The sequence below is a fragment of the Homarus americanus genome, unplaced genomic scaffold, assembly GCF_018991925.1.
Source record: "Homarus americanus isolate GMGI-L3 unplaced genomic scaffold, GMGI_Hamer_2.0 scaffold24694, whole genome shotgun sequence".
Taxonomy (NCBI): domain Eukaryota; kingdom Metazoa; phylum Arthropoda; class Malacostraca; order Decapoda; family Nephropidae; genus Homarus; species Homarus americanus.
Genome location: NW_024732780.1, coordinates 6,853,032 through 6,875,531, shown reverse-complemented (window position 1 = coordinate 6,875,531; position 22,500 = coordinate 6,853,032). Strand labels below are relative to the sequence as shown.

The 22,500-nt window shown below is 43.1% G+C and overlaps 1 protein-coding gene across 1 annotated transcript in view; it reads right to left on the bottom strand.

Moving 5' to 3' along the window:
• Nucleotides 1-22,500, bottom strand: part of LOC121869005 (filamin-A-like) — a 209,885-nt gene that overhangs the window by 157,906 nt on the left and 29,479 nt on the right. Inside the window, 1 exon segment of the mRNA XM_042370067.1 lies at nt 10,095-10,239. Within this exon segment, the coding sequence (XP_042226001.1) occupies nt 10,095-10,239 (145 nt within the window).

The following is a 22,500-nucleotide window of genomic DNA, read 5'->3' as shown; positions in this document are numbered from 1 at the left end:
AGCCGGTTAGGTATAACGTCGACATAGCAGTCCCTGCTCCCAGATGAAGGTCGACTCACAGAACGGAGGTCTGCTATACCTTCTTCTAAAAGGGTAAGCCTGCTGCGGAAGGAAACCACATTTATGGAATTGGCTTTACCATTCGCCAATCCATCCTACACAGGCTAACTGAAATGCCTGTTGGGATCAAATAGCACCACATGACACTCTTGAGTCCAACTGAATCACTCACGTCATGCCTTCTTCATCAGTGCTTACGCCCCAACACTGGATGCAGAGGATGACATCAAGGATGCCTTTTATGCCGACCTTGACAGAGTGCTAATCTCTATCCCCAGAAAAGATAAGGTTGTGCTCCTTGGTGATTTCAATGCCAAAGTTGGCAGAGATGCTGACAAATGGCAGGGAACCACTAGGGAGAGACCGAGTAGGCAAGTGTAATCTCAACAGCCTACTCCTCCTCAGCATGTCTGCTGCACACAACCTCACTATCACCAACACCTTGTTCAGGCACACTGACAAGTTTAAGGGCTCTTGGCAACTTCTACGATCCAAAAATTGGCATCTCATTGACTACATCGTTGTCAGAGAAAGAGATCGCCGAGATGTCCTCATCAACCGAGCCAAGTGTGTCTCGGACCACTGTGGTACAGATCATCAACTCGACAGAGCCAAACTCTCACTTCACGTCGCCCCAAAACGGCGAAGGCAACAAGTCTCCAGAAGAGGTTTTAACACCAACCGAATGGAGGATCCAGTGGTAGCACGTGCTTTAAGAAAGCAGCTCGAACATGGGCTGATAAGCAACCCAACAACAAACAACCAAAATCCTAGTGCAGAATAGAGTTCCATCACTCTTGTCATTACAAAAACCTGCAACGAGACACTAGGCCTGATCAAAAAAAAATACCAGGATTGGTTTCCTGAAAACGACGAAAAAATCAAAGGATTCATCAATAGTAAACGCGCTGCTCTCACCGACTGGTAGAACTACCCAAAATCTCGGAACTTCCACGAGAAGAAAACGGTGGTCCAGGCGAACTTCGCAAACTACTGAATGAATGGTGGAAAAATAAAGCATGTAATATGCAAAAAAAAACTTACAGATCAACACAAGATGTTTCAATTTTTCAATTCCGATAAAACAATATATGGCCCAATTACTCATGGCATGCCCCTCCCCCTCCGGTCATCCGATGGTAACTCCTTCATTAAAGACATAAAAGGCATCCGTCAGCGCTGGAAAGAGCACTACCATTCGCTGCTCGACCGAAACAACGATGTGGATGTCCTGACTACCCAGCAGATCCCCCAGTATCCAGAACTAACCCACCTCAGCTATCGTCCATCCCCGGATGAGGTAGCTACTGCCATCAAACATGAAAAATAACAAAGCCTCAGGGCCTGATGGAATCCCAGCCGAGGTGCATAAAGCAGGAGGTCCTCCGCTTACCAGCTGTTTCCACTCGCTCCTGGAGAATATATGGGAAGAGGAGAAAATCCCCCAAACTCTTAAATACGCCTCCATCGTCAATATTTATAATAATAAAGGAGACCGGTCAGACTGTGGCAACTAACACAGGATCTCACTGCTGTCTGTAGCTGGCAAGATTATCGCCCGAGTCCTCCTAAACAGACTTCTTCCTGAGGCGGAAAACTTCCTCCCAAAATCTCAATGTGGCTTTAGACCATCACGTGGCATCATTGACATGATCTTTGCTGCCCGCCAGATACAGGAAAAGTGCAGAGAACAACGGCATAGCTTGTACAGGGCCTACATTGACCTTACTAAGGTCTTTGAATCATTCTCCCTGACCAGATATCCCTCCTCCTAGTCACAGGCCTGGCACTTGACATTATTAGGGACCTGCCACGCTTTGCCATAAACAGATGAAATGTACCGGGAACTTTCCCCCCACACACTCATCATTCTCTCACTTTATGTAACTTGCTGACAAAACCCACGACCCTTAAGGCCTTTTACGCCCTTAATGCACGAGTCATAAAGGCAAGCATGAACTCCGCACGCTTCCCAGTTGGGCGCTGTAAACGCTTCTGCGCTTCACCTTGCACAGGATGTAAGGGGGTGCCCAATAAACTAGCCCCCTCGTGGGCAATCTGTAAAAAAAACATCTGTATTCAACAGGGAAGCCCTCTGGCGGACCCTCAGTCGTTTTGGTTGCCCACCAAAATTAATTGCCATTGTGAGGTAACTCCACTATGACATGAAAGGCAGTGTTCTTACCCATCCAAACGGGGGTTAAACAAGGGTGTGTACTGGCACCAACTCTTTTCCATTTTCTTGGCTGCCTTCCTTACTCATGCCAGTCCCACTTTAGCCGGCGGGTTGGACATCGAGTACCAGAAGAAAGGTCTTTCCAACATAAGACGACTCCAGGCAGGAACAAAGGTGTCGGCCACTTCCATCACTAACTTCGGTATGCAGACTACCTCACACTCATCGCTCACACTGAGCACGACCTACAGGAGATCCTGAACACCTACGCAGATGCGTACGTACAAATCAGACTTGAGATGAATGCACATAAAACTCTGATTCAATTTCAGCCTGCCCCTGGTTCAGCCACACCTCCACCATCAACCCATCTTAACGGTACTACCCTCTCTAATGTTACCCACTTTTAGTACCTCGGCTCCCACCTGTCCACCACTGCAAACATCGGATCAGATGTGCATCTCGAGCTTTGGCAGACTCCGTACCCGTGTCTTCAGCTGTAGGGAGCTGAAATTATCCACAAAGTTGCACGTATATCGAGCAGCGGTCCTCCCCACCCGGCTATATGGCAGCGAGACATGGGCCACATACAGGAGGCGTCTCAAGGCACTTGAAAACTTTCACCAACGTAGTCTATGTTCCATCCTCCAAGTTCGCTGGGAAGACAAGAGAAAAAATGCCAGTATTCTTGCTGACACCAACTGTAGGAGCATCGAGGCTACCATTACCCATGAACAACTACGCTGGACTGGCCATGTTACCCGCATGGACGACAGTAGACTGCCAAAGCAGCTACTTTACAGTCACCTAACGAATAGTAAACGTAACGCCGGCGGGCAACTGGAGAGGTACAAGGATAGTCTTAAGACAAACCTGAAAAAGTGCCAAATCGACCCCCTCACCTGGGAGACGATTACTCCACACCGTAACGCTTGGAGGAGCACCACACGAGAAGGTGTCCATACTTTCGAGTTTGCCCGACTGCAAACCGAGGCAGACAAGCATCAGCGCCGGAATGGCACTGTCGTCGTCCCTCCTGCACTAGATGTAGCCCTCCACACATGCAACATCTATGGACGACCCTACCGGTCCCATATCGGCCTCTTTAGTCACCTCAGAGCTCACCAACGAAGGTGATATCCTAAATAACTCATATCACTGTATCATAGCTGGATGATCGTCATACCCGATTCAGAGTGACAGCAAAGTAGTGTGTGTGTGTGTGTGTACGTGTGTGTGTGTGTGTGTGTGTGTGTGTGTACGTGTGTGTGTGTGTGTGTGTGTGTGTGTGTGTGTGCCAACGTCAACACGTGACCTTAAACAAGTACAAATATTTAGGTGTGTTGAGCAGATACCGTTTATATATGCCGTATATATCTGCCAACACACCTGAGTCCTGTACACACACACACACACACGCGCACACACACACACACACACATACAGACACATACAAACACATACACACACACATACATATAAACAGAGAGAGAGAGAGAGAGAGAGTCACATACATACAAACACGCAGACAGCCAGACAGACAGAGAGAGAGAGAGAGACACGTTACAGGAATGAACTATTAAGCTGTGTGATAAGGTATCTCAGTTACCTGTCTTTATTTAATTAAGAAACAGTTTTGGCGCTGAGAGAGAGAGAGAGAGAGAGAGAGAGAGAGAGAGAGAGAGAGAGAGACTTGATGTTTGCAGGTGTTAATTTATAGCCTGTGTCCTGCTGGCTTTTAAAACATTAAAAAAAAAAGTTTATACATTTTTTTTCATGTTATGCAAACTCGAGAAAGACCCTCCAGCAAATTTACTGTATGACATCTAAAACAATTAAACACAAAGATCTCGGAAACTCACACTAATTAACCTTTAAAAACACATTAAAACAGAGACGGTGGAACTTACTGATCGGCTTTTAAAATCAATTAAAACAAAGATGGCCGCTATTAGGGATTACAATCTATTTACATTTGATGTCCATTAGCGCCTCCTCCCTCCCCACTTCCTAACCCCAACCCCCGACAGACCGACAGAGAATCTCCACCAATAGGAATGCACAACAAGATAATCCCAGGATTCTCATTGGTTAAAATTACGATGGTGGCAGCAAGTGAATGCACCCGACTAAGCCAGTGCTGCCAACATTACGCATTTTCCAGCCATTACGAGAAGAAATCATATTTATTTATCTTGCCTCTAAGGTGAATGAGATGATTAAGTTTGCAAGATTAATGATATGTTACTGGTTAATTGGGAGGGTGTAAGTGGGTGAATGGGGTGATTGAGGTGATTATTATGGTAGGTGACAATAGTTCGACCTTGACATTCCCAGCACGAATGGGTGGTAATAAGAGAGAGAGAGAGAGAGAGAGAGAGAGAGAGAGAGAGAGAGAATACACTTGGTCTGAGATGGAGAGAACAAATAACGCTACCAGTATATAACACACGGGCGCCAATTTCCTAATATCTATGACGACTCATATTGCCCAGTAACCTCTCTCTCTCTCTCTCTCTCTCTCTCTCTCTCTCTCTCTCTCTCTCTCTCTCTCTCTCTCCACGCGACTATGAAAATGATTTCTTAAGCATTTCGTCATTATTGAAGAGTTCTCACCCTCTACCTCCTCTTTGACCTCCATTCACCACACTTGAGAAGAAGGAAATGAACAAGACGATATGAAGGAGGAATGAAAAGAAAAGGGATGATAATAATAAATAAAAATTAATAATAAATAAATAAATGGCGTTATGTATGTGTATGTGTGTGTGTCTGGACAAGTTTACACAGTCGACAGAAAAATTCACTAGCCGGCATCTCACCCACCACCACTTGTGATCACCGCCACCCAAAAGGCAGCCAACTCTCTCTAGTCAACCACCACGTGTATTGCTTTAGTTTTTTTTGCTCATGCTATCTACAGTCTCTCTCTCTCTCTCTCTCTCTCTCTCTCTCTCTCTCTCTCTCTCTCTCTCTCTCTCTCGTGGCAGACGGGAGGAGGATCACACAACTCTACTTTATTTTTTGGTAAAGTTGACGTTAATTTATAGACAGACAAAACAAGAACGACCACCATTTGTTTAAGAAAGCATAAAGGCGAAGGACAAGTTTGTGATGGCTTGAAATCGATGCTATTTTCTTTACATGACAGATGAAAGCAGCGTTTTGTTTTAGTCCAAGTTTATATAATCTAAAGACGGAGGAAACAAGAACGGTCGTCATTTATTAGTTCATATAAACGAATGTATAAGGTGGTTTATTACCCATGCTCTTTTGTTCGTATGGTAGACGGCAGTAAGATTAAATAACTTTGTATTAGTTTAAGAATTTATATTTTTATTTCCGTGCTGATGTTTCTATTGACACCACTTAATACAATTCACTATGGATGAAAACGATAAATATCATCAAACCTATCGTAAGCTGGAGAATGGTATAAGACATACAGTAATTCATAAAGCGCCCTAAAGCACACAACAACGATATTAAAACGTATATTCCAATCTAATGGGAACAAATACGTGAAAATTGAGAACATGTGACTTGGCCGTTAATAAAGTTGGCGGGTATTGTTGACACTGCCGCCTGAGCTCCTACAATGCCCTGGGTGGGTTTATAAACATGACGTGATGGTCGCCTGATATACTCAAAAGTTTCCTCAAGGTTAGGGTCTGGGGTACTACATATCCCGGACGTGTACAGAATTCATTTCCTTGATTAAATCTCCAACTACTTGAGGCACTTAAGGTTATTGCGTCCTACGAGAAACATTAAAACTTGGGCCCGTATTTATTAAGGTTGCTAAGTTAAATATGACTGGAAGATTTACGTAAGGTTCAGTATGAAAAAACACCAAAATTACACTGAGACTGTACCTTAACCAGATACGTTCTCTTAATTCTAAAAAAAAAAAAGTCAACAATAACGTACTCTTATTTAAGACACAGACCCCACTAGGAGACCAAGGCGATCAATTAAATCACCTGAAGACCAGCCACCCCACTTTATTTCACCTTCAGATTACACACCCTAATTGCTCCCTGAGGATGTTAGGTTAGGTGAAATAAGGTTAGCGTTAAGGTGGTTAATCTTCAGGTGAAATAAGCTGAGGGGGTGGATAATCTTCAAGCGATTCGAATATTTCCTAAAACAAAAAGATGGGGGTAACAAATTGCTTATGTTAAAGTTTTTGTTAATTACTTACGCCATTTCTGACACCATCTTTATACTAGGTGCGTTTTATTTAGTTTATATCTTTCAATTAGCTGACTATTCCAACATACAACAGTTCACATAGCTTCCCTTACGCCTTGGGCCTGCCTGCATAGCCTCATCGGTACATAAAGGCTTTCACTTAAGATAAACATCTATTGTTAATCTGATGGCTTTGTTGTCTACCCTTGGTCGAATTGCTTTACTGGTTACCATTGTTTGTATACCTGTGTCGTCTACGCACATTGTTTGTATACCTGTGTCGTCTACATACATGCTGAACTGTATACCTTGTGAAATAAGTCGGGGTGTCAATACTTCAGATGATCCAAACTAATGGTGTCAAAAGATACCATGAGATGTTAAATGTTATAAGGCGATAAGATGGTGAAAAAAAGGTTAGGTAAATAGACTGAAGTAGTAAACGCTCTCCATCTCGCGGTGATTATATATATATTATCGGATCATATGAAGATCTTCCCCCCCAAAGTATCCAACTGAAGATCCTCCCCCCCAAGTAGGTTTGGGGGGGAGGTTAGGTTAGGGGGGGGGTGGATCTTCAGATGAGCGCGACTGGGCTTGATCATATGAAGATCCTCCCCCCCCCAGGCTAGATCATATGAAGATCCCCCCCCCCCCAAGTAGGTTTCGGGGGGAGGATCTTCATATGATCCATATTATCTTATGTTCTGTTGTTTCTGTTCTATATTAACCAACCAGTTGTGGCAATAAAACATCTTTATTGATGAAACATTAGTGCATTGTACAAATTATTATATTAAATATTGTAACAGACCCACCTATATTGAAATAGTTATCTTTACAGTATATTATATATGTGGACTGTTTTGTTCGTCTTTCTCCTACGTTTACAAAATTGGCGCGAAACCTCGACGACTGGCATGGCTAAAGTATAGAGGTTGAGGGTTTAGAAGACGCTGAGGTAATGGTGTTGTCTGAGTCTCTGGCAGCAGAGGTGACTCAGAACTTGACACAGTGAGAGGAGGAGGGGGAAGAGGCGGAATAGCAGGAAGGAAAAGGTTACCGTATAACAACTGCAGGTGAGGAGGCTGCTGGCTAGGCACTACACCTCGCTCCCGCTGACCAAGTGATGTAAATTGTATTAAAGAGTGTCATTTTAGACGTGAGTTCAGAGAGGGCATCAACTTTATCATGTTCATTGAGGCCTATATGAGAGGGGATCCACAGCAGCTTGATCCTGACACCTCCCGTCAACAAAACACACATTTGTGTCTGGTTACAGAGACAAGAGTGTGTGACAATCTGAGGTTAGAGCAAAAAGAGCAAGTAGCGAGAATAACGAGCCAGTGATGTTGAGATTGTTTATGGTAATAACTTCATCAACAAGTTTCAGGGCTGAGTATAGCATATAGTTCAGTTAGTGGAGTCAGTGTCCCGTTATTGATTCTAACTCCTTTCTCCATTGTATTACCATTAGGTCGAGTCACAATGTAAAATATGAGACCAGACATATGGCCAAACACAGGAACACAGCGTCCTGGGAAAATAGCACCTTTCAGGGACAAGTCCAAGCTTAAAATATGCGCAATGACACAAAATTTTATCTCAGACTGCATGATAGTTGATATATAAAGACTGTATACACATTATGCACCCGGTACCTATGTCGACACTCAACTCTTATGCACAGAACTAAACAATGTACTTGAATGCCTCTCGTGCAGATGTGAATAATATTAAATGTAAAGTGTGCGGCCAAACATCCATATGGCCTCACCTTATGTACAGAACCAAACAAACAATGTACTGCAAATATTATGTAACATTCAATACCACAACATTCTGACCACTAGGGTCTGATAAACATCCTTTATGACCTTAACTCAGTAATCCTTTTTCTCCTACCGCTCACAGGATGAGTTGGGTGTACTATAAACTATCTACTGTCTGAGGCAAAATTCAGTTTCACTTCCTTTATAAAGTTAATGTACTACAGTCAGCCATCACTATACATGGTGGGGTGAGGGGGAGACAGTCAGCCATCACTATACATGGTGGGGGTGAGGGGGAGACAGTCAGCCATCACTATACATGGTGGGGGTGAGGGGGAGACAGTCAGCCATCACTATACATGGTGGGGGGAGAGACAGTCAGCCATCACTATACATGGTGGGGGGAGGGAGACAGTCAGCCATCACTATACATGGTGGGGTGAGACAGTCAGCCATCTATACATGGTGGGGTGAGGGGAGACAGTCAGCCATCACTATACATGGTGAGGGTGAGAGGGGGAGACAGTCAGCCATCACTATACATGGTGGGGGTGAGGGAGACAGTCAGCCATCACTATACATGGTGGGGGTGAGGGGGAGACAGTCAGCCATCACTATACATGGTGAGGGTGAGGTGAGGGGGGAGACAGTCAGCCATCACTATACATGGTGGGGTGAGGAGACAGTCAGCCATCACTATACATGGTGGGGGTGGGGTGAGGGGGAGACAGTCAGCCATCACTATACATGGTGAGGTGAGGGGGAGACAGTCAGCCATCACTATACATGGTGGGGGTGAGGGGGAGCCAGTCACTAATACGGTAATAATAATGTGTTTGTGGACAATATTTCTGAGCATTAATATTAGGCACCCCAGCTTATTTCACTAACCTAACCTAACCTAAAAGCCCCGGTAGCATCAACATATTTAATCATCAAATAAAATAAGCTAAGGTGCCTAATCTTCATGTGATCCAAATAAGTATATCTAGATTATCATAAAAAAAAATATGTGGTTGTTTGGGCATTTGATAAAGAGAGAGAGTACTGTACCTATACTGCCACTATTAAGACGATAGCACGGTTATATCCCAGTCTCTCATGGAGGTATTTATACAACGGTGTACCAGTGAGCGAGTGTGTTTATATTCCTTGGGGTACAACGCGTTAACTTACCCATTGTAGGTCACACTCCTAACCTAAATGCCCGTAACTTAACCATTAACTAAAGACCCCTCCCCCCAGCACCGTTTAATGTGAGGTCATGACTCCCCATTAATTTGTCCTTAACCTGACTTTAACCATTCACAAAAGTCGTCCTTAATCACACTCTTTTGTATGGGCCAGACTCCTAACCTAAATGTCCTTAACCTAATTTAACCATCAACCAAAGTTCCACAAGGCAGTTCTGTGCTTCGGTGCCACGCCCAATCAAATATACCGACCAATGGCAAGATCACAGAGTGCCCCGCCCACCGAAACAGCAACCAATCAAATCACTAAAAATCGACACGCCTCCTCGCCCCGCCTCCTCAGATTGTACCACCACGACCCTGACAAACGCTCTTTGATTCGACCAAATAAAATCGTCGTTCCTGTGTTGAAACAAATGAATTTTCTTCAGTGTTATCGTTATCTGTGACACTGCCCTCCTGTCGTTGCCTGGGTGTCGGGCTAAAAGTGTAGACAAGATTCCAAAAACGACAGAATGTTTTTTCTTTACATAATTGTCTGGCTGAGCTTAACTTAACCTATCCCAACCAACGTCAACCAGCAACACCTTCAGCACTCCACACTCCCTTGATTAATAACAGGTGTGTAGGCTTAACGCTGACCAACAGAGGTACAGTACTCCACAACAGTGACCAACACAGGTACACCACAACACTCACCTCTGTTTGGGCGAGGGGCCCTTTTCCCCTGGGGCCACCTGGTCCTCCCCCTCCCACATAGGCATGGAGATGGAATAGTTGAGGATGAGCGTCCATATTAGCCCAAGGATCAACTTCAACTTGCAATCAACGATGTCGGACGAGTCTGGGTGAGGGAGAGACCAGGAGAGTTAGTGATTATCATACTATTACTGCTAGGCTATTGCTACTGTTGTACTATTGTTACTACTAATAACAACAATAACAACAACAATAATAATAATAATAATAATAATAATAATAATAACAATGATAATAATAATAATAATAATAATAATAATAATATAATAATATACAATAATAATAGTAATAATAATAATAGTAATAATAATAATAATAATAATAATAATAATAATAATAATAATAATAATAAACAAGAAGAAAAAGGTTTTATTTGTCTCTATTAATCCATGAAAATAATACAAATACATAAACAACGTATAATAATAATAACTACAACACTCACCACCGCCTGTCATCAGCTGTTGCACCAAAACAAACCAAAAACCCGCCAAAAGTTGATGTTTACAAAGCCTAGCGGGATGATTCTGTCCTCGAGAGACTAGCGTCACCAGACAGACCAAACGATGTCTAGGGCAGTCAGTAATAAAAGCGGGAGTTTTTATTCAGATAAGTCGGTAAAAATACAAGTTTGGGGATAAAAAAAGAGATAACGTTTAATTACTATGTGGTAATGATATCGTTGTGGTGGTGAATGAATTTATATTTTAATAAAAACTTACGTAAACACAACTAAGCCTAATTGTTTTTCATATTAGTAGTTAGGAACTTATATAGCGATGATATCATAATGGTGGCGCCTTAACCTGGGTACTAAAAGAGGTAAACAACTAGCCGCCTAAAACAACCACAATAATAACAAACACCAGACGCTCCAGTTAACGGTGTTGACCAGTTTCGGTCATCCTACTCCATCATGACGTCAACCATTGAAAGTTGACGACTACTCTTAACCAACCATTATAATACTAAACCACTAAATAAACATTAATCTTTCACAATTAAAATACACTTAAAGAAGATATACAATTTATACTATAAATATACCAATCTTAAATGAATAACGAAATCAAGATATAAAATGACTTAGTGAGGTGGCAACTAAGTTTGTTTCCCGTTGACTCACTATATTCAGCCTCTTGAAATTCCTGAGCTGAGAGGCGAGAATGGTCAACACACCTACACCCTCAACACCCTACACACACACCTCAACTACACCCTCAACACCCTACACCCTACACACACCTCAACTACACCCTCAACACCCTACACACACCTCAACTACACCCAACACTTGAACCACTCCATACACCACTTAATACGAATAAACGGGTCAACTATACCAAGGTTTATTAAGGTAGTAAGTTATATACTGTAGATAGATAAACAAACAGATGGTATATATATACTGACTTCAAAATTACACTGAGACTCTACCTTAACTAGATACCTTCACTTAACACCTGTATCTACCTGTTCTGTACCTGTAATTGTACCTACTGTCTGTAAAATCAATAATTAGTATATAATAAAACTACGTAAATTAATATAACAGCTTAGTGAAGGGGACAGACAGACAGACAGACAGACAGACAGAAGAAACACATTAGAGAAACGTGTGGGTATTAATTGTTGTGTGTGTGTGTGTGTGTGTGTGTGTGTGTGTGTGTGTGTACATGCTCGCGTGCCTGTGTACATATGTCCATGCAGCCGTGTAAATCATGGCATTCCTGAACACCACTATTTTGTTGAGCTTCTTCCTGTGTACGTATGCATACACACACACACACATAACAGTCTCTCTCTCTCTCTCTCTCTCTCTCTCTCTCTCTCTCTCTGTGGTGCATGGGAAAGACAACAGGGGGATAGATCACTATCCTCTAACTACCGCACAATCAGTCTAACATCAATAGTAGGCAAATTACCGGAAGCAATCATTTCAAACTCTATACGAAATCACCTGGAGAAGCACCGATTGATCAATGATTCCCAGCATGGCTTCACAAGCGGACGTTCTTATCTAACTAATCTATTAACATTCTTTTCATCAGTTTTCGAATCCGTGGACGAGGGGCACAATTATGATGTGGTATATCTCGACTTTAGCAAAGCCTTCGACAGAGTCCCCCACGAAAGACTAATTAGAAAGGTAGAAGCTCATGGCATCAAAGGTGACATCCTTAAATGGATTAGGGCGTGGTTACAGGACAGGAAACAGCGAGTGAGCATTAACGGCACTAAGTCCCATTGGAGCAACGTCACAAGTGGAGTTCCCCAAGGCTCAGTACTTGGACCATTATTATTTATTATATACATAAGCGACATAGATATCGGCATAGACAGCAACATAAGTAAATTTGCTGATGACACTAAAATAGGACGTGTTATTAAATCTGACGAGGACTCCGCAAAACTACAGGAAGATCTAAACAAATTTTTCGAATGGTCTGAAAAATGGCAGATGAAATTCAACGTGGACAAATGTATAGTACTCAGTATAGGAGATGTAAACAGGGAAACCAGATACCAGATGAACAACGATGCCATAGAGAAATCCGACTGCGAGAGAGATTTAGGAGTAATGATAAGTAGGAACCTTAAGCCAAGTAAACAATGTGTTTTTGCTCGTAACAAGGCTAATAAAGTACTTGGGTTCATACAAAGGAGTGTTAGTTACAAGACTAGCGAGGTCATCCTAAAACTGTATCTTGAGCTTGTGAGACCACACCTGGATTACGCAGTTCAGTTCTGGTCACCGTATTACAGGATGGATATAGAATCATTGGAAAGAATTCAGAGGAGAATGACAAGACTAATCCCGGGCATTAGGAACCTTGAGTATAGAGACAGGTTAAAGCATCTTAATTTGCACTCCTCGAGAGACGTAGAGCGAGGGGCGACCTGATAGAGGTGTATAAGTGGAAGGCAGGGCTAAACAAAGGGGACATTACAAAGGTACTCAAACTAACCAACCGGGAGCGAACTCGTAACAATGGTTTTAAATTAGACAAATTTAGATTTAGGCGTGAAATAGATAAACACTGGTTTGGAAACAGTAGTGGATGAATGGAACAAGTTACCAAATATCATCATTAACTCGAATACGCTGGATAGCTTCAAACATAGGTTGGATGCTTATATGAGCGATAGGGGTTGGGTGTAAACGGGACTGCCCAGTATGGGCCAATAGGCCCGCTGCAGTTTCCTCCATTCTTATGTTCTTATGTTCTTATATAGGAATTAATTAAAAAGTATAGAACGAAGGAGAGAGATAAATAATAATAATAATAATAATAATAATAATAATAATAATATTAATAATAATAATCAACAAGTTAACTATAGTGTGATTGTAGAGGGTCTAGTTAGTCCTGATGCAGCTGTGTGGTGTAAGAGAAAGGTGGAGTACCCTGACTACACCAGTGGGCGGCAGTGACCCCCCATAAAAGGTACACTTCTATACCTAACCACACCCATCTACACTACCCCCCTGCTTGCCTCTCTCCTCGACACACCACTTAACCTACCAGTACACCCACGGCCCTCTTTTACACTTTATACACCCTAATATACCCCTTGATACACTTTAATACATCTTCATACACCCCCATACATTTCTAATACACCCCTGATACACCCTAATACACCCCTGATACATTATCGTACGCCTCCTACACCCAATACACCCCCAGTACGGCTCCTATTATAGTATAAACTTATATAACTAATAGCAAAGGCCATTTTTTCCTATATCTTGTTCAATTATTACTTTAAGGAGACATATTTAACCACGTAAGTATGTGTAGGTAGGCGAGTTTATACAGGGTATGTGTAGATATATACATAGACATACATAAACACTTATACATGCTGTTATATTCCGTTTTTACCGACACACACACACACACACATATATAAACACTCCTACATACATAAACAAACGTACACACTTCCAAACACACATAAACACAGTCAAACACACACTAGCATACACAACGTTCATACAAGGTGAGGGAGAGAGAGAGCAGAAGGGGGCGTGGTGTATGCTCTCGCTCTCTCTCTCTCTCTCTCTCTCTCTCTCTCCGACACCACAGGTCCTCTCAACTCTCTCTAATCATCACCGTGACCTCAACTGGGACAAAGCTGCTACGCCATCCCCATCACCGTCACCCTTTGCCACCTGAGATCCCTCGTCCGTATCCACACACACACACAAACTCATACACACAACACACCCAAACACACACATCTACACAGAAAGAATCACACAACACACCCAAACACACACATCAACACAGAAACAATCACACAACCCACCCAAACACATATACACAGTGGGCAGAGATCCAGTTGGCGCCCCTCCATCACCCAGCACAGTTTGTGTACTTAGTGAGAAGTTCTTGAGCTGACACTGATATCAGAGTTATGTAGCTATACTGTATTGTGATGGATACAGTTTATTTAGCCAGAATAACGAAGATAAATAATAGCCGACAACAGTTGCAGATATTGACTATGAGGCAACAGTCACTGCATGCCGCATAGATCTGCGGCTCAACTAACTCAACAAAACTAAGATAACTACTTATGTATTAGGATATTTAATTTTAAGGTAATAAAATGGTGGCGAAGGTGTGGTTTAAGGGGAGGCTGAAGGCCATAATAAAGTTGCTGTAGTAGTAGTAGTAGGTTGAATATAATAATAATAATAATAATAATAATAATAATAATAATAATAATAATAATCGTTAGAAAGATTACCATTACTTGCTTAAAATTTGTTTGTGTGCCCTTCAAATTGTTTAAACACACACACATACACACACACACACACAGCAAAAATGATGTTGGTTCCCCCTCCTTTCACCTTCCTTCCCATGGGCAGGCGAGGGTAGGGGAGCGTGAGAAGTGAGGTTGGTCATAGGAAATAGTTAGTGGGAGGGTTTGATGACAGGAAAGGGGGGAGAAGGAGGTGAAGGAAGAGGGGAGGGAGGGAGCAGTGAAAGAGATGAGAGAAAGGGAATAAAAGGAGGAGAATAAAGAGGAAGGGAAGAGGGTAAGGAGGAAGATGGGAGGGAAGGGAAGGCGATGGTGTGAAAGGGAGGCGTTAGAAGAAAGGGGAAGTAGGAAGGGGGGGAGAAAGAAGAGGGAAGTAGGAAGGGGGAGCGTAGGAAGGGGAGGGGGGGGTCTAACCTCCAACCCCTAGTAATCAACATCCTAACATACGATAGATAGATAGATAGATCGATCGAGATAAATAGATAGAGAGTGTAGATAGATATTAAGTAACACCCAACATCTGGCAACAAGAAGGGCGACCAGCATCACTAACGACCCTCACGGATTATTTCACATGCTCTCGTCTTAACTGCCTTATTAACCTGTTACAAGCGACGTGCCGTGGTGAACCGATTCCCACCACGGGGGAGGGGGTGGGGGGGATGGAGGGGTGGCACTGATGATGGGCCAATCACAGCGTGGCTAATGCGTTACGTCACAGTTAAAGGTGTATGGGGGTCGCGTGCGTTTGTAAACAGGTGTCCATCTGATCGACACTTTTTAGCTGAGTTGCCCGCGGTGCTGACGACACTCATGGCAGCGTGTCTTCTGCTGCTGCTTTTCCACTTTTCTTCGTCAACTTTCTCTTCTTCCTTCTTTTACTTCATCTCCCGCTCTTCTCCCCAGGGACGAACGCTGGCACCGGACCAATTACACCGTCCCTAACGCGTGTCGTCACAGTAAAAGGTCTATTACGGGCGGCTGCGGCGTGTTTGTAAACAAAGTGTTCTGTCCAACAAACACTGTTTAAATAACTTCCCCGCGACACTGTTCACACTTTACCCCAGCGCCGCGCAGTGTCTGTAGGAGGGAGGGGAAGGGGCCTGTCCAGCGGGGAGGTGCTTTAGAGACGTGAGGTGCAGTTTATTGGGGCGATGAACTCCTTACACGACGTAGAGAGAGAGAGAGAATCTTTCACCCTAAAATATGAGAGATACACAGTCTTACAGCTACCGTGTTAGTATCAATGTCGCGGGGAACTCAAAACAGTGACGGGTGAGTCGAGCCTTTGTTTACTTACTCAAGGTCACCCATAGATACTTCAACCATGACGTCACGTATTAGAGGTGATGTGATTGGCTAACTATATACACACACACACACACACATACGTAAAAATGTAGATACGAATTAAGTTCTCATCCTCTGTGTTGTGTTGTATTGTGTTGTGTCGTGTTGTATTGTGTTGTGTCGGGTTGTATTGTGTTGTGTCGTGTTGTATTGTCATGTCGTGTTGTATTGTGTCGTGTGTCGTGTTGTATTGTGTCGTGTGTCGTGTTGTATTGTGTCGTGTTGTATTGTGTTGTGTTGTGTTGTATTGTGTCGTGTTGTGTGTGTCGTGTTGTATTGTGTCGTGTTGTATTGTGTGGTGTCGTGTTGTGTTGTGTGGTGTCGTGTTGTGTTGTCATGTGGTTGTATTGTGTTGTGTTGTGTCGTTGTGTTGTGTTGTATTGTGTTGTGTCGTGTTGTGTCGTGTTGTGTTGTATTGTGTTGTGTCGTTGTGTTGTATTGTGTTGTGTCGTGTTGTGTTGTATTGTGTTGTGTCGTGTTGTGTCATTGTGTCGTGTCGTTGTGTCGTGTTGTATTGTTTGTGTCGTTGTATTGTGTTGTGTCGTGTTGTGTTGTATTGTGTTGTGTCGTGTTGTATTGTGTCGTGTGTGTGTGTTGTATTGTGAGTGTGTGTGTCGTGTTGTATTGTGTTTTGTCGTGTGTTGTGTTGTTGTATTGTGTTAGTTGTGTTGTGTCGTTGTATTGTGTTGTGTTGTATTGTGTTGTGTCGTTATATTGTATTGTGTCGTTGTGTTTTGTCGTTGTGTCGTGTTTTATTGTGTTTTGTCGTGTTGTATTGTGTTGTGTCGTTGTGTCGTGTTTATGTCGTGTTGTGTTGTGTGTTGTGTCGTGTTATTGTGTTGTGTCGTTGTGTCGTGTTGTATTGTGTTGTGTCGTGTTGTGTTGTGTTGTGTTGTCTGTTGTATTGTGTTGTGTCGTTGTATTGTGTTGTGTCGTTGTGTTGTATATGTTGTGTTGTGTTGTGTTGTGTTGTATTGTGTCGTGTTGTGTTGTGTCGTGTTGTATTGTGTCGTTATTGTGTCGTGTTGTGTTGTGTTGTATTGTGTTGTGTCATGTCGTGTTGTATTGTGTCGTTGTTTGTGTCGTGTTGTATTGTGTTGTGTTGTGTGGTGTTGTGTTGTGTGTGTCGTGTTGTGTTGTGTTGTACTGTGTCGTCGTGTTGTATTGTATTTGTGGGGTTGTATTGTTTTGTGTCGTGTTGTATTGTGTTGTGTCGTGTTGTATTGTGTTGTGTCGTGTTGTATTGTGTTGTGTTGTTGTATTGTGTTGTATTGTGTTGTGGTGTTGTGTTGTGTTGTGTCGTGTTGTGTTGTGTTGTACTGTGTCATGTCGTGTTGTATTGTGTTGTGTCGTGTTGTATTGTGTTGTGTCGTGTTGTGTTGTATTGTGTTGTGTCGTGTTGTATTGTGTTGTGTCGTGTTGTATTGTGTTGTGTCGTGTTGTGTCGTGTTGTGTTGTATTGTGTTGTGTCGTGTTGTTATTGTGTTGTGTCGTGTTGTATTGTGTTGTGTTGTATTGTGTTGTGTTGTATTGTGTTGTGTTGTATTGTGTCGTGTTGTGTTGTATTGTGTTGTGTCGTGTTGTGTTGTATTGTGTTGTGTTGTATTGTATTGTGTCGTGTTGTATTGTGTTGTATTGTGTCGTTGTATTGTGTGGTTATTGTGTTGTGTTGTGTTGTGTTGTACTGTATGTCGTGTTGATTGTGTTGTGTCGAGTTGTAGGAGTTGTGTCGTGTTGTATTGTGTCGTCGTGTTGTAGTGAGTTGTGTCGTTGTAGTGAGTTGTGTTGTGTTGTACTGTGTGTGTCGTGTTGTAGTGAGTTGTGTCGTGTCGGAAAAGGGTTCACAGAATTAGGAGTTTCTTGTACTTAAATTATTCGACCTTGGACAAACGTGTTCTCCTCCTCCTCTTTCTCCCTAGCTCCCTCCCTCCTCCACCTCTCCACCCTCCCCTCCCTCCTCCTTCCTCCCTCTCCCTCCCTCCCTCCCTTCCACCTCTCCCTCCACCTTCCACCTCGCCATATCATTGCCTTCAGTCATATAAATAGGACAAAATTGACTATTGTTGAGAGAGGAGAGAGAGGAGAGGGACAGACCAGGCTTAGTGTACAGTAGTATAGGAAGGTCACTGCCACAACAAAACACAAGAGGTAACAGTCCCAGCACACACACACACTCCGATGTTCTCTCTCTCTCTCCTTCCACTTCACTCTCTCTCTCTGATAGTGGGTTACAAAGTATTGTTGTAGAGTTTTATGGTATGAAAACACACACACACACACAACACGTCAGCGAAGTTGTCAAATCCTCCTCTGTCTCCCACCTCCTCCGCTGACTCAAGTCCTCGGAGTTCCTGCACACGAGCCTCAGTGTTTACTCAACATTCATACTTCCCAAGCTCACCTATGCCTCCCCCACCTGGTCTTCCTCCCTAAACGCCACACAACGTAAACACCTGGAAACAGTGCAAAAGAGGGCATGCAAGATTATTCTCCCTTCCTACTCCACATATCAAGAAGCGCTCAACACACTGACCCTCTCGGCTCTCTCTGATCATCACATGACCTGAACTGCAAATTTGGTGAGAAGCTTCTGCACCATCCTCGACACTGGCTCCTACTACCACCCGAGATCCTCGTCCGAGAATTGCTGTTCGACACCACAACCGCATCCAGCCCATACGAGCACGTACTGATCGTATAAGAACAGCCCAGTCCCAACCATTGTAAAATTATTAACAACTCGTAGTCAACCAGTGTGTACCCCAGCCAATCTTACCTGTTTGTACTGTTACTATGTTGGAATGCCCTGTAGTATGACCTTCTCCCCACCTAGTTATTATATATCGTATTTGTATCACTTATGTTACTTGTATATTATTTGTCAATCAAGTGACCCATTCCCCAATTATGTGACTGTATATTTTCAGCCATGTACTTTCAATAAACCGTTAATTATTATTATTATTATTACACACACACACACACACACACACTCAGATGGATGGACTGAGTGAGGTAATTATCTGTACACAAGTGTGGAATTTATACTCAAACACACCTGCTTCACCTGAGCTGTTTAAAACACACACACACACACACACATACATACATACTACATACATACATACATACATATAGATACATACACACACACATAGACACGTGTGTGTGTGTGTCCCAGAAAGCAGTCAATAAACTTTGAAGGGAGGAGGTGGTAAGAAACAGGCAACAGTTGGTGAGTGAATAGTGAGTGAGTGAGTGAGTGAGTGAATAGTGAGTAAGGTGGCAGAGGAGGGCAGCGTGAGTGAGTCAGCGCAGGGCAGACAGCCAGTGGCCCGCTTCATTACCTAGGGGGAGGAGGGTAGGGGGAAGGGAGGAGGGGAAGGAGAGAAGGGGTGGAGGGAATGGGAGGGGAGGTGGAGGAGAATGGGAGGAGGAAGGGGGAATGAGGGAGGAGGAGGGAGGAGGGGAGGGGCAGGTACATCTGCCCCCTCTCACGAACCGTAACTCCCTCTAATGATGACGTCACACCTAGGACTGGATCCCTTCAACTACGACAGCTAAGAGTATCGTAGAGTTCCACACACACACACACACGACCTCCTGAACTTTGGTCATGAAAGCCCTGACATTTGGGTCGTCATGCCAGAATAATTATCTCGTGTCATTAGTGCCTGACCTAGCTTGAATTTACCTTTGTGACGTCACAGCCATATGTCACACACGTAACCCTTTGTGGACCATCTTCCAGTAACAACTTAACTTAACTTAACTTAACCTAACCTAACCTCGCTTAACCTAATCTAACATTATATAACTTAATTTAACCTAATTTAGCCTTACACTCAACATAAAAATACTGTAATTTAACGTAACGTAATCCGGTAACATTATGAACAGCGCCATTACCGGTATTCACAGCCCAGTACCGGTATCAACAGCGCCGGTACTGGTATTAACAGCGCCGGTACCGGTATTAAGTGCCAGTACCGGTATTCACAGCGCCGGTACCGGTATTAACAGCGCCGGTACCGGTATTAACAGTGCCAGTACCGGTATTCACAGCTCCAGTACCGGTATTCACAGCGCCGGTACCGGTATTAACAGCGCCGGTACCGGTATTCACAACACCAGTACCGGTATTCACAACTCCAGTACCGATATTTACAGCTCTAGTACCAGACAACACCAGTCCCGGTATTCACAGCGCCGGTACCGGTATTCACAGCTCTGGTACCGGCCCAAGGCCAGTCACCCATCCAGCATTTAATACAATTTACAGGGAGAGGAAAACATGCACACAAAAATGCCATTCGTAAGAACACAAAATTAAACGGAAATAACTCACGCTCTATTATATACACAGGATATTTATATTATTAATGTATGTATGTATGCATGTATGTATGTATGTATGTGTAATAATAGAAAGTTATGTTAATATGACTAAGAGCATACTGTCAAGATCTCAATAACAGTTTTAAGAGTCTCCAACGCTTGCCTTGATGTATATAAAATGATCAGTTTTATTGTCTGGAGGTACTGTACTGTTGATATACTGGAAGACTAATATATAATAATAATAAAAACTGGTGTTTATAAGGTTATGGTGTATATAAGTAAGAGGAACTGTTGGCTTTGTTGAGGAATTTATATATTAACGGGGAGCGATCTTATATTGACGTCAGGCTGCATATATTACCGTTAACAGATAGGTTAATAAATACGTACTGTATATATACCTGAGGGAAGGAAATACCGTTATACAAAAATAATCCATATACAATAATAAGAGAAGCAGCTGGCAAGATCATAATGTCAAGCGGCAGAAGAAGTGAAAGTCTGAGGAAACAAAAGGCTTGACCCAGTGTTCCCTCCCAACCGCGCCACTCACCAACACGTAAACATCAATGGTGTGGCTTTATGACCCCGCACTGAGCTTTAATTTATTTATTTTATCACAGTAAGATATTCCACTGAAACAGAGACTACTTTAACCAAACCTAACCTAACCTCACTTAACCTAGATTAATTTAACAACCTATTCTAATCCAACTTAACCTAACCTAACCTCACTTAACCTAGATTAATTTAACAACCTATTCTAATCCAACCTAACCTAACCTAACGTATCTTGTGGTTGTGTTAATGTTTTTGTTATATTATTAAACCTGAACAAACTAAGAGTAATTCCGTTTATAAACACATCCACACATCTGTTACTACACACCTGACTATACACACCTGTTACTACATAACTAACAAACCAGCTGTTACAACACCCACACACACACACCTGTCACTACACAACACACCTACCAACACACACCTGTCACTTCACAACACACCTCCCAACACACACACCTGTCACTTCACAACACACCTACCAACACACACCTGTCACTTCACAACACACCTACCAACACACACACCTGTCACTTCACAACACACCTACCAACACACACCTGCACTTACACAACACACACCTGTCACTACACACACCTGTCATTACACAACACACCTGTCACTACACACACCTGCACCACACAACACACCTGTCACTACACACACACACCTGTCATTACACAACACACACACCTGTCACTACACAACACACACACCTGTCACTAGCCACACACACCTAACAACACACCTGTCACTACACAACACACCCCTCTACCACACACACACCTGTCCTCAACACACACCTGTCACTACACAACACACACCTGTCACTACACAACACACACCTGTCACTACACAACACCTGTCACTACACAACACCTGTCACTACACAACACACACACCTGTCACTACACAACACACCTACCGACACACACCTGTCACACACAACACACCTACCACACACACCTGTCACCACACACACCTACTACACAACACACACCTGTTACTACACAACACACCTGACTACACAACACACACCTGTCACTACACAACACACCTGTCACTACACAACACACCTGTCACTACACAACACACCTGTCACTACACAACACACACCTGTCACTACACAACACACCCACCAACACACACCTGTCACTACACAACACACCTACCAACACACACCTGTCACTACACAACACACCACACACACCTGTCACTACACAACACACACACCTGTCAGCTACACAACACACACTCACTAACACACACCTGCCATTACACAACACACCACACAAACACCTGTCACTACACA